The 12,449-nt window shown below is 40.5% G+C and overlaps 1 protein-coding gene across 1 annotated transcript; it reads right to left on the bottom strand.

Annotated features, from left to right (window-relative positions):
• Window positions 1-11,318: 11,318 nt before the first annotated feature.
• Window positions 11,319-12,188, bottom strand: LOC120359070. Its single transcript, XM_039455369.1, has one exon. The coding sequence runs from the start codon at window positions 12,186-12,188 to the stop codon at window positions 11,319-11,321; it is 870 nt and encodes a 289-aa protein (XP_039311303.1).
• Between the last annotated feature and the right edge of the window lie 261 nt (window positions 12,189-12,449).

The following is a 12,449-nucleotide window of genomic DNA, read 5'->3' as shown; positions in this document are numbered from 1 at the left end:
TTTGTAACTGTGGAGTCTTGATTTCAAATTTATGCTTGAAACGAGAGGATCTGTTGAATCCATTGCTCGATAAAAAACATCCGCAAGGATTGCTGATCTATTGATTTTTCTACTGTGCTGCAATCGGTCATTCTTGTAATATTTGTTTCTCGCTTCAGATGCTTCTTTGGCTAGCATCTCTACTGGTAAAATGCTGAATCTTACGATTTCACTACCATGCACTAAAATTTTGTGCAGTGTCACTGACACTGGATACCAGGGATAGCATTTGATGTATAATTCAGCAGTCTCAATACAAAATTCTTTAAAACGAGGCGCATTAATAGGAAAGTAACATGATAAAGCAACTAAAATAGTTTTGAAATTTCTAAATAATTGTGGGTTGAGACCGAGATACTTTGCAAACAGTTCGAGATCTTTAAATGCTCTTCTAGCTGTGTTTCCATTATTGCTATTACCACATCCTCCTGGTTTAGATTTGTCAACTTTGACGTTTAATTTCTCCCGAAGCATTGCTTGGATTTTAGCTCTTTGTTCTGCACATATTTTTTTATCTAAAGATCTTATTTGCCCTTTTTTAATAGGAAGTCGATACGAAATATGTAAACATAATTCAAGAAGCCTTATCCAAGCGTGCACTTATACCATATTGTAGTGATGTATTAATAAGTACAAATTTTTCTTCCTTTATGTTTGAAATTATATTGAATAATTTTGGTGTGCATGGCATATTGGACAGGATTGCATTGATTTTTTACCAATAATAATATTAAGCACTTTGCCATCAATTATCGTCATGGATAGGTTGAAGTGTATTCGTATTACACAACCATTTTTTAACTCAACGTCATATGATTGCAGATTTTTTATTTCATCTTCCAATGCTTGCTTTTCCGTTAAAATTACATCTTTTGTTTCATGGACATACTACAATTTTTTTGGACAACAAAATCGTGGAGATTGAGACATTTCATTATTCCAAAGTATTTTATTACTTTCATTTAATAATCGAAGGCGAAGTGGAATAAGTGTAGTAGCTAATAAATTTTCATCGTCTATATTGGTATTTTTTTCAGCATTTCTGAAACTTTGATTGTAAGGGGAATGCCCACTGCTTCCATCAAAACCATAAGAACATATTAATTCTGCTTCCATTTCGGGACACTTTGTAATTTCTATAGTATGCAGTATAACGTCTAATTGCAATTCAACGATTCTTGCAGCAGTGTGGTTTAATAAAGTTTGTAAAGAGACTTCAACTTTATCATCAAAAATCAAAATGTGTTTTTCTGATGGTCTGCATTTTTTTTAGCTTCTCTTATTGTATTATATGTCGGCCAAATATCTGCCCCACTAGCCTTGTCAAACGCATCTCTGAATACAATTTTTTTGAAACGGAGTTATCAAGTAAGAAAGATAACGCTTCTTCAGGAGATTTCTTTTTGATAACTGTTGTTTCTAATGTATTTAACATTTTCCGGAACTTTATTGGCCGTGTCGAACTTTTTGAGATCTCCTTAAGAATTGCATTTAAATCTTTTTCACCTGAACGTTTTGCAACGTAACTACTTGCCGCTACAAGCTTTAAAGTTTCATGGTTATGTTCAGTACTTATTTCTAATACTTCTCGGCGTTGCGATCTAGCAGACTTGGCTTTGAATTCAATACGTGGACGACCAACTAAAGATGAGGATGTAGATATTTTTTCTTTTTTGCGGAAATCTGGAATTTTGAATTCTGTATTTAACCAATTGGCAAATTGTTTGTAAAATCTGCTTTTTTTCTTGCCAACGTGTTTAAATTTTTGCTTGTATTTAGTCCTTACAGTAGATATAGACATTCTTAAATGACGTTCTTGATCATCTTCTAAATTTTCTACATTGAAGCCCTGCTTTAATACAATAGATTTAATAACAAAATCTATATCATTATTATTATTCAAAAGCATGTCAACAATATCTTTTTTTATAAATTTCTCCATAATTGCGTATTGAATAAAAGGAAAACACTAAATGATGGACAACTAATCAGATTTATTAAAGAGTCAATAAAAAAATTATTGACTACTTGAAACGATTGAACAGGAAGAACATAAACGAATATAATTATGACAAATTGTGATTTAATACAGTACAATACATGTTATGTGATGATAGTTCGAAAATCATATGAGACAATAATATAAAAATTTATTTACAGCTAAATTTATAAGAATGTACCCAAGTATTTGATGAAATTGTGCGAAAAACAAATTCTAGCTCTGCACTGCGCCGGCTATTGCATCATTAAGATATATTGAACAGGTAGCGAAAGTTCAGTTGAAATTCAACGCCATCTATCAAATCGAGTAGAAGCTACATATATATATATATATATATATATATATATATATATGTATACACACACATATATATATATATATATGTATACATATATCGTTGTGCTGCGTCGGCGATGTGCTACACTTTTTTATGTAGGACTGAAAGAAACCAGGCAGTGACCCTCGCGCACAGATGTAACAAATTTTGAATTACTAAATGTCAAATGCCGCATAATTAAATAAAAGTGTATAGTAAAAGAAACAAAACGGCGTCATCATTGTTTCTCTACAGAGAGAAATGTAGGAGAATAGTCAATTGGTTGGGAGTGTATTGCTGTATTTTGATAATTTTGTCCACCATTTTGTATCCGCCATTTTGAATTTTTAATTTTTGACATCAAATTCGAAATCAACGACTCCAAAAACCCTTCTATATCAAGTTTTACGCAAATCCATCAACATTTTGAATTTTAGCCACTTTTGAGGTCTCTTGGCACATTGTGACGTTTGAGACAAATTTCGAACTACTAAATGTCAAATGCCGCCTAATTGCCGAATTAAATAAAAGTGTATAGTAAAAGAAACAAAATGGCGCTATAACGGTTATGGCCATAATGGTTTCGCTAGAGAGGGGAATGTAGGAGAATAGTCAATTGATAGAGTGTATTGCCGTAAATTGTGAAAATTTCACATTTCGCGTCTTTCCCTACTACACTATGTTTTACTTTAGATTGATTATTATTTTGTAAACGTCAACATTCCAGGAGATGAAATTAACGGATGGGCATTTTCATATTATCAGCATATTTCAAAATATGCGATATATTTTCATCAATTGCGCGTTTATCGTTTTAGACGATTTTTCAATTTTAAGGACTTACCAAAAAGAAAATACTTTATATATGTTTATAAAAATTATTACTCACTACTTTCAATAATGTACAAAACAATAGTATAATTCTTTCAATCAATTTCAAAATATGAATTTTGGTCACTTTTTGAGGTCTCCTGGCCCACTGTGGGGCGGCCGTATTCCACCGGGCGACCGCGCGTCGGCAAACGTTCGAGAATGCTGGACGGCCGCGCGCGCTTGCGGGCGCATTCTTTCAAATTCTAATGTTTTAGAATCATAATCTTTTGTTGTAGCCTAAGCTAACACCAGAAAAGCAATGTCGTTGCTATGCATATTAATATTCGCATAACGCAAAAGCGCGGATCGTCTTTCAAGACTTCCTCTCGAAAGACGTGCAGAAAACGCAACAACGACGGAAGACAAGATAGTCTTTCGCCGGATGTCGCACCGCCGCCAATTCAGCATGTAGCCGACCTGCATATTTGCGTCAGCAATATCGGAGGATAAAAAGGGCCTCCGAATCGGAAAACGGTGGAGAATAATTCGAACAACCGCCAGAGCAACATCACGGCCGTGCGTCACTCATACATCGAGCCGTGAAGCGATAGGAAAATAATGCGCACCGCAGCCCGTCATAACAGGGTATCTAAGTGTAAGCAACCCCTGTATAAGAAGAAGTATCGAGAATAAATCTACATTATATTCCGACAAGAAAGGCGTTTCTTGATTAGCAACCCGTCCCAGCTGCTGCTGTACCGTGAGTTCTAACACTTTGGGCAAAAGCGAATCCCGAAATACCTACCGACGTGCCTGGACCACCACCGGGCACAACAATCGTTATATTAAGATGTGTTTACAGTATTTAAAGTAAATTTTTAATACGTATCCATAAAAAATATTTCCATTTTTCAAATTACCCCGTCTGCCAAATTGCCACTGTCTCCGATACGTATACGTGATAAATACTATAAATTTTTGAGGTAAAAGAGCAAATGGATTCCTCTGATTTGCAATGCCGAACGCAGCTATTGGCAATACAAGCAAACTGATTCAACCTTTGACGTTATTTCGATAAATACTATACCATTAAAGCATTATTACCTTAGACGGGATCCGATAGCGCACGGTGCGATAGCCCACCAATCAATTATCTTGATTTGTCTAACCCAATCAACGGAAAAACTCTAGGCATCGGCAGCTGTGGTGTGCTATTGGTCCCGTGTGCTATCGGGATCCGCCCCACCACCTTCCTCTGATATTAATGCTTCTTTACGTGCTTCTTTAAATGCGTTAACATTTCTTCTAAAGTGGTAATGCGTTTACACAGCTTTCGATTTCTTTTCTGAAGATTGTGGATTGTTTTACATTTTTGATTATAGGTTTTTTTTAATCATAACAATGACTCTTTGACTCCTTTTTTGTGTTGAGAAATCGGAATTTTCAATTTCGGATATGAACCGAGGCTCTGTAAATCTCTGTTTCTTTGGTATGCAACTGTTCACTCTCGTGATTTGTTATTAATAAATATAGGCATGGATTACGTTCAACTAAAACTGTAACAATTCCTTTCAGTATTTAGTACCTTCAAGAAAAATAATTTAGTTTTAAGTTTACGTGTCTGATTCATCACATTCTCGGATGATAATGAAGACTCCAGTTTCCCTATATTAGGAATAACTGATGTGACATCTGGAAGAATATCAATAGAAACATTAATTATATTTTAAGATGTTGATTGGAACTGCAGTTTGGCAGTTAAAGGATTTTGAACATTAATAGAAAGCACTGCTCCTGGTTTCAATAACCACTTTTTGCAACACAGTCTCAAGCCGGTATCAAACTACGCATTGGAGATTGAGATTAAAGATTGAAGATTGAAGATTGTTCAATCACATTACGATATTACAATTAATAATACGACTACGTTCAAAAAATAATTCAGTTCAGTGAGATCTCAGTGATTCTTAATATGATTGGTTCTTTTCTGGATCTAAGTTTAAAAACCAATCATAATAAAGAATAATGGAGCTGTTTTGCTGAACACATCAAAATATCAAGAAATAACCGTAACCTGCCATACTTAAACCATTTATATATTCTGATGCATCCGCACTTAACCTTTCTTACTGTCACATTGTATCACATGACCAAAGAATCGTCAAGTTATTGGCTAACATTGCGATTAAAGATTGAGAAAATAGACTGAGCTCTATTTCCAATCTGTAATCTCAATCTTTACTTTCTGTATTCTGAATGGTCAAAATCCAATCTTCAATACGCAATGCAATCCCAATTTCCAATGCGTAGTCTGATACGGGCTTTATGCTATTTTTATATTCACTTGATACACCCAAGGACTTTGATTCTGTCCATGGAAAAATTTTTCAAACTAAAAAATCGCTATCTTTCTACATACTTACAGTTCATGATTAACGTAACAACCAATAAGCTTTAGTTGTTTCATTAATCATGAACTGCGAGTATGTAGAAAATGGTGACTTCTCAGTTTGGAAAATTTTCCCATGGACAGAATCAAAGTCCTTGGGTGTACAAAGTGATCAGAGCAAATGTGTACATCCAAGGACTTTGATTCTGTCCATGGGGAAATTTTCCAAACTGAGAAGTCACCACTTTCTACATACTCGCAGTTTATGATTAATGAAACGACTAGAGCTTATTGATCGTTACGTTAATCATGAACTGTAAGTATGTAGAAAGATAGATAGATCTTCTCAGTTTAGAAAATTTTCCCATGGACAGAATTACAGTCCTTGGGTGTACATGCTTCATATTGTCTTTGTCAGATAATTTGCAAGCATGCAACCACTGTGCCCGAATGCTCACATCTTTTGAAAATCTACAAATAATTATTATTTGTTCCATCATGCTATTAACTGCTTGATAATCCAATTACGTGTTATAGTAAATCTAATGTAATAATGCTATGCAAATAAGTTAAATTAAAGAAAATAAGTATAACGTTTTATAAATACACATGTTACGTGTAGAATATTTACTTGTGCATTGCAAAATTTCCATCCTTTGCTGCCTTTTTCTGACACAAAAAACAAATTTGCACCAACGCACAGATCACATATATCTAATAATATAACAGATTTTTTTTTTAATTTGTGTCTTACTGTTGACACACATATTCAACCTAACTATAATTGTTGCGATTATACAACGGGTAATGTGACAGATCACGAATGTTGGTTATAACTATGAACATATCGCTTTACGCTATTTAAAAAAATATAAACGCATAGGCACAAAGCAGATGGTCCGTTTGAGAGAAAAAGGCCATGGTGTAAAAAGAAAGGTGAGTCAACGCGCATCGTTGGCGGCTCGATGTGCTGTGAGCCAATGAAATTTAGGTCCAAATATCATGGTATCCAATTAAGGCTGTAGCCATAGTGAAATCCAGCATTTGGACCCAATTCTGATTGATCGAGATATATGGTCTACTGCACATCTGGTTACTTGCCTTATCTTTCTTTTTACACCATGAGAGAGGCTATTATACGTTTACACCGTAATGTTTGGGTTGAGAGTCGATAATCTTCTAGCAATATAGGAGTATTACATATCGGCGGGTTCCAATAGCGCACATCCCGATAGCACACAAACCACTTACAATGGCAGATGCCTAGAGATTTTCTGTAGGTTGGGTTAGATAAGTCAAGATGATTGGTTGGTGGGCTATCGGGATGTGCGCTATCGGAACCCACCATTACATATATGTTTTGAATCAGGTTTTTTGTCCTTTTTATTGTTCTCTATCAGTTTTTTTTTATCAGGGCAGATAACAAACTGCTTATTTGTCATTTCTAACTTCATACTTATACATTTATTTTAATAAAAAATATGTAATTTATATTATATACTTTTGTGCATATTTTTATTAAATGTATAATACAGGCTATCTGTACGAATTTGTATTGACTTGCTTTAATGTTAACTTGTTACATAAATGTGGTAGGCGAGGCGCACTAATCATCGCATGTATAATAACAATTTTCTTAAGCTCCTGGTAGCACATGTATGTGTCCACGACGATGTACGGGCGCAGAGAGAGCGAGCTCGAGTCAGTCGCACGCAGATTGATGCGGAGAGGGGCTTGGCGCATGCGCCGTCTGTCAGAGAGCCCCGGTTGCAAGGCTTAGGCCCGTGCAATATAGATGACGGGGTGAGGTCCGTGGAATGGACCTGTGAGATATCACTTTCTCAACATATCGCCCCCCTTGAAGGGGTGAAGACTTTTTTAAATAAGGAGACACGCAATTATAGACTGTTGTCTTGGCCATTTAAGAGGATGCTAAAGTACCACGAATTACCGACATTTATAGTGCATTAAATATTTTCGGATTGGCTTTACAGAATCGCAAAAACTTTTTTTAAAATTGAAATACGCGTAAAAAGAAAGGGTGCTCAGGTCAATTTTATAAGAAAATCGAACAAAAATTTAATAAATTATTAAAAATTCACTCGTATAGCCGTCACCTGAGGTTAACTTTACTTTAATACAGAAGTTGTGTAACTCGTGTGTACAAAATGATAGTAGCGCACCCTTTAGAAAACATGCACGAATAACACTGACCTCGCAAAATTACGATTGAACGCCTAACAAAAAAGATACGCTAATGTGCTTTTACCACGTGCATATTTCGCTCAGCGAAGCTGAACTGTCATAAACAGAGCAATATGGAGCCCAACAGTAGTTGATAGGTTTTTTCACAGATGGCGCAGAAGTCGAAGGGCTGTGGGGAATGATGGCTCGAGTCCTCGAGACGTACCCACTAACGACGTACGGAAGGGAAGACTGATTAATTAAACACACCACGTAATTAGTAGAACGGATATATTGTCAAGGTACAACGTGTGTACAGGACTAGCGTCAGAGAGAATCTGAATCTTTTTAGAGCTGCTCGCAGGCAGCATAGTACCAACCTTAGAACTAGTTTGTACCGCTCAGCGCTAGGGAAGAAATGTGGTGGAAATCCCCACATACTCCCCCCCGAGTGACAGTAAATAAATGCTATATTAGATATCGATATTACAACTGGAACGTAACTTTTTTCTTTGGACGTGTATACGTTTTTATCAGCGGACGTTCGTTGCTGGACGGTTGACAAGTTGGATTATTACTTAAAATAGAGTCGGTGAGATCGTCACGAATACAAAATGCCGGCTTGAGGTTCTCGACGGACACACTGCGCTTGGTGCCGTTTACATCTATGTCATAGGTCCGGTCGGATACGCGTTTGATTATGCGATGAGGACCAGTGTACGGACGTTCAAGCGATTTTTTAGCGGCTCCTACGCGAAGAAAAACGTGCGAGCATGAGTTTAAATTTTTAAAACAAAATGCGCGCTTTTTAAATTTGTGTTCCACGGGAACAGGTTTCACTTTGCGCATGTACTCACGGAATTCTTCCACGAACGCATGAGGGTTCGGCGTGAAATCTTCGGGAAGCACAAGTTCACCCGGAATCCGCAGTGTAGTACCGTACACGAATTCGGCTGGCGACATGCCAGTGTCAAGGCGGACATGGATCCGTAAACCTAACAGAACTGTTGACAGCGCGCGCGACCATTCTTTATCGGCGTGGCACATAATCGCCGCTTTAAAACTCCTGTGCCATCTTTCAATGAGACCGTTCGCCGCAGGGTGGTACGCAGTGGTGCGAATACGCTGGCACCCAATTAGCTGGAGGAGCGCTGCAAACAGTTGGGACTCAAACTGGCTACCCTGATCGGTGGTGAGAGTCTGAGGTGCCCCGAAGTTGGCGATCCAACCATCGTAAAACGCTCGCGCGACTGTGAGGGCTTCAATATTTTTGAGCGGAATTGCCACAGGCCAACGCGAGAATCTATCGACGAGCGTCAGGCAATATTTATAGCCGTCTGATTCGGGCAGAGGGCCCAATAAATCTAAGTGCACGTGCTCGAACCTGCAATCCGGCGCGATAAACTTTTCCGGAACAGAATGGACGTGCCGCGAAATTTTTGCTTGTTGACATTGTATACAGTGCTTACACCACTTGGTGATATCGCGGTGCATGTTTGGCCACACGTAGCGTTGTCTTATTAAGCGGTCTGTGACTTTTGGGCCTGGATGAGCCGTGTTGTGGAACAAGTTAAACACACGGTTTCGTAATGAGCTCGGAATGTAAGGTCGGATGGCCTCACCGGTGATCTCACAAAATACCGTGGTGTGAGTAGGACCCCACTGAATACGTTTTAATGAAAGCGGGAAGTCCGGTGTTTCGCGAATAGTTCGTAACTCATCGTCGCGTTCCTGATGCTCAGCGAGTTCGACGAGCTCGATTTCGGTGGGCAAACGAATGGTTTCAACGCGTGACAATGAGTCGGCGACTACGTTGTCGCTACCCGACGTGTTAGATTCGAGTTGTAAATTGGGAAATGAAAGAGAGCTGTCTTTGCTGACGCGGTGACGTTTTCCCGAGCGTTGCAGGAACGCGTAAATGAGTGGTTTGTGGTCCATAACAACCTTGAAATCACGACCTTCTAAATGATGACGGAAGTACTTGATAGCTTCAAATATTGCTGTAAGCTCGCGGTCGTAAGCACTGTATTTACACTGTGCGGGCGTAAACTTGCGCGTAAAGAATGCGAGGGGTTTCCACGCATCGTCAAGCAATTGCTCGAGCACGGCTCCCATGGAGAAATCCGACGCGTCGCTAATGATGCGCATTTCGGCGGACTCATCCGGATGCGAGAGCATTGTCGCGCTGGCCAGGCTATTTTTACATTTGACAAACGCCTCCTCCGCCTCTGGCGTCCACGCAATTACACGTTTATCGTTTTTTCGGGACTCACGGAGGTACTCGTTAAGCGGCGCTTGCTCGCTGGCGGCGTTACGCAGAAGTCTACGATAGAAGTTTACTAAACCTAAGAAACGACGCAATTCGACGATTGTGCGCGGTTTGGGAAAATTAACGATGGCTTGAACTTTGGAAGGGGATGGCTTGCATCCTTCGCTATTGATTACGTAGCCGAGAAATTCCATTTCTGACTGACTGAACTGGCATTTCTCGACGTTAAGTCGCAAGTTATAGTTTTTTAAACGTTGCAAGACAATGCGCAGATGCTTCTCGTGCTGCTCGGAAGACGAGGATGCAATGAGTATGTCGTCAATAAACGCGAAAACGAACTCTAAATCCCCCAGTGCGCGAAAGATGTGTCGCTGGAATGTTTGACTGGCATTTCTCAGACCGTAAGTCATGAATTTATATTCAAACAGACCAAAAGGCGTAATTACTGCTGTTTTGGGCACATCCTCGGGCGCAACCGGGATCTGGTTATACGCTTGAAAGAGGTCAAGCTTGGTAAACACGTTTTTACCCCGAAGGATGGAGGAACAATCGTGTAGGTGAGGGACAGGGAATCTGTCTGGAGTGGTTATGGCATTGAGGCGACGGTAATCACCGCATACTCTCCACGATCCGTCTTTTTTGGGCACCATGTGGATGGGACTCGCCCATGGACTGCTGGAGGGTTGGCAAATGCCCAGCTCTGTAAGCCGTTTGAACTCTTTTTTGGCTATGTTAACTTTCTCCGAGTTTAGCCTTCTGGGAGGCTCGGCCACCGGTTGACCAGTAGTAATGATACGATGTTGTACGTCGCTGTTACTTGGTAGCGTAGCCTGCTTGAGGCCAGTGACTTCCGGAAAGTCCGCGAGAATATGCGCGAATTTCGTGTCTGGATTGACAGTGCTGGCTTTAAGGAAAGGCGTTGCCCTAACAATACCCGAAGTATATGCATTGTTGCGCGCGTCGATTAGTCTGCGACCTTCGAGGTCTGGCAGAAGCCCGTAGTGTTTCAAGAAGTCGGCCCCAATGATCGGGTACGGAATCTTTGCAACACAAAAGTTCCACGTGAGTGGACGTAAACCGATATGCAACGTGCGAAATAATTGCCCATATGTGTTAATCACGGTGTCATTAGCCGCGTATAACTTGAGATTACCGGGCGTTTTATTTGAGGTATCGCCAGCGGGAAGCAATGAAATCTCCGCCCCCGTGTCAATCAAGAATAACTCTCCTGTGAGTCGATCGCGCACGTGGAGGCGTTTAGAAAAATTGGGGTCCACCATGCTAGCCTCCGTAATGGTGGACCTGTTTATTCCCCCTTCTCAGTAACTGCGGCTTTGTTTTGTTTCCACGAGCACGGGGACTTATCTGTGCCTTTGCACGCCCGCGCTGCCTCGCCAAAAGTTCTGTGCGGCCAACAGACTTTAGGCTGCCTACTGTTAGAACGTTCGCGGTGCCGTGATTTATCTCTACTTCGCGACCTGCTAGATCGTTTAAGTTGAGCCGAGAGGGTAGCGAGCTCTGCAGCAAGGCGATCGACCTTGCTTTCGAGGTCCGATGGCTGTGATTGTTTTGCAGAGGAGGCTGCACACTGTGCCGATTCGTTGGCCGTCTCCGCGATCTTATCGGCCATTTTCGCTAATTTATCTAAATCCGCGCAGTCCGAAACCGCAAGTATACCACGCATGTAGGGCGTTAAATGTTCGCAAAAAATAGTTTTAATGACGGCGTCATCGCAACGTTTATCTGCATTAAGGTTACGCAGCCGGCTAAGAATTTGCGACGGTTTTCCGGAAGTAAGCACTTGGCCTTTTAATAATTGTCGAAGCTGAGCTTCGGCTGACGCGGAAAAGCTTTCGATAATGCGCTCTTTCAGCTGGGTATACGGTTCTGTTTCGTCAGGGTCCGCGATCAAGTCACGACAGCACGCGATTGCTTCGGCATCTAGCGCACTGATGACACGATGTGCTTTGGTCTTTTGGTCCGAGATGCGGGCGGTCCCAAAAGACGCCTCAACCTGAATGAACCAGATGACGGGATCTTTGATCAAGAAGGGTGGGATTTTAGGAATTCGATAAGAATCCACGCGCGGAACTCCGGCCTGCCCTTGCATCTGCTGCAAGGTGGTCTGCATCTGCGCCAATTGTACTTGCAACTCTTCGACCGTGGGCGGAGGCATTGTTACTAAGACGCGTTACAGAGTTAATTAACCACGACGCTCGCGGCTTGTATTGGTTATCGGAAATATAGCGATTTTAAATTGCATGAATGTTGAGCCGAAACGCATGCGCCGTACTCAACGCAACGTGCTACGTGTTAGACTTAAAACGATGCGTAGCGAACAAAAGCAAATAAATTTCAATATGGCGTTCGGCGGGAAAGAAGACAGGCGCGAACGGCGCGAAAATGGCGTTGCGCGAGCTCGCGTGCGAGCGCGAAA

Source organism: Solenopsis invicta, chromosome 12, assembly GCF_016802725.1.
Source record: "Solenopsis invicta isolate M01_SB chromosome 12, UNIL_Sinv_3.0, whole genome shotgun sequence".
Taxonomy (NCBI): domain Eukaryota; kingdom Metazoa; phylum Arthropoda; class Insecta; order Hymenoptera; family Formicidae; genus Solenopsis; species Solenopsis invicta.
Note: the sequence above shows the minus strand (reverse complement) of the source record. Positions and strands in the feature narration are given on the sequence as shown.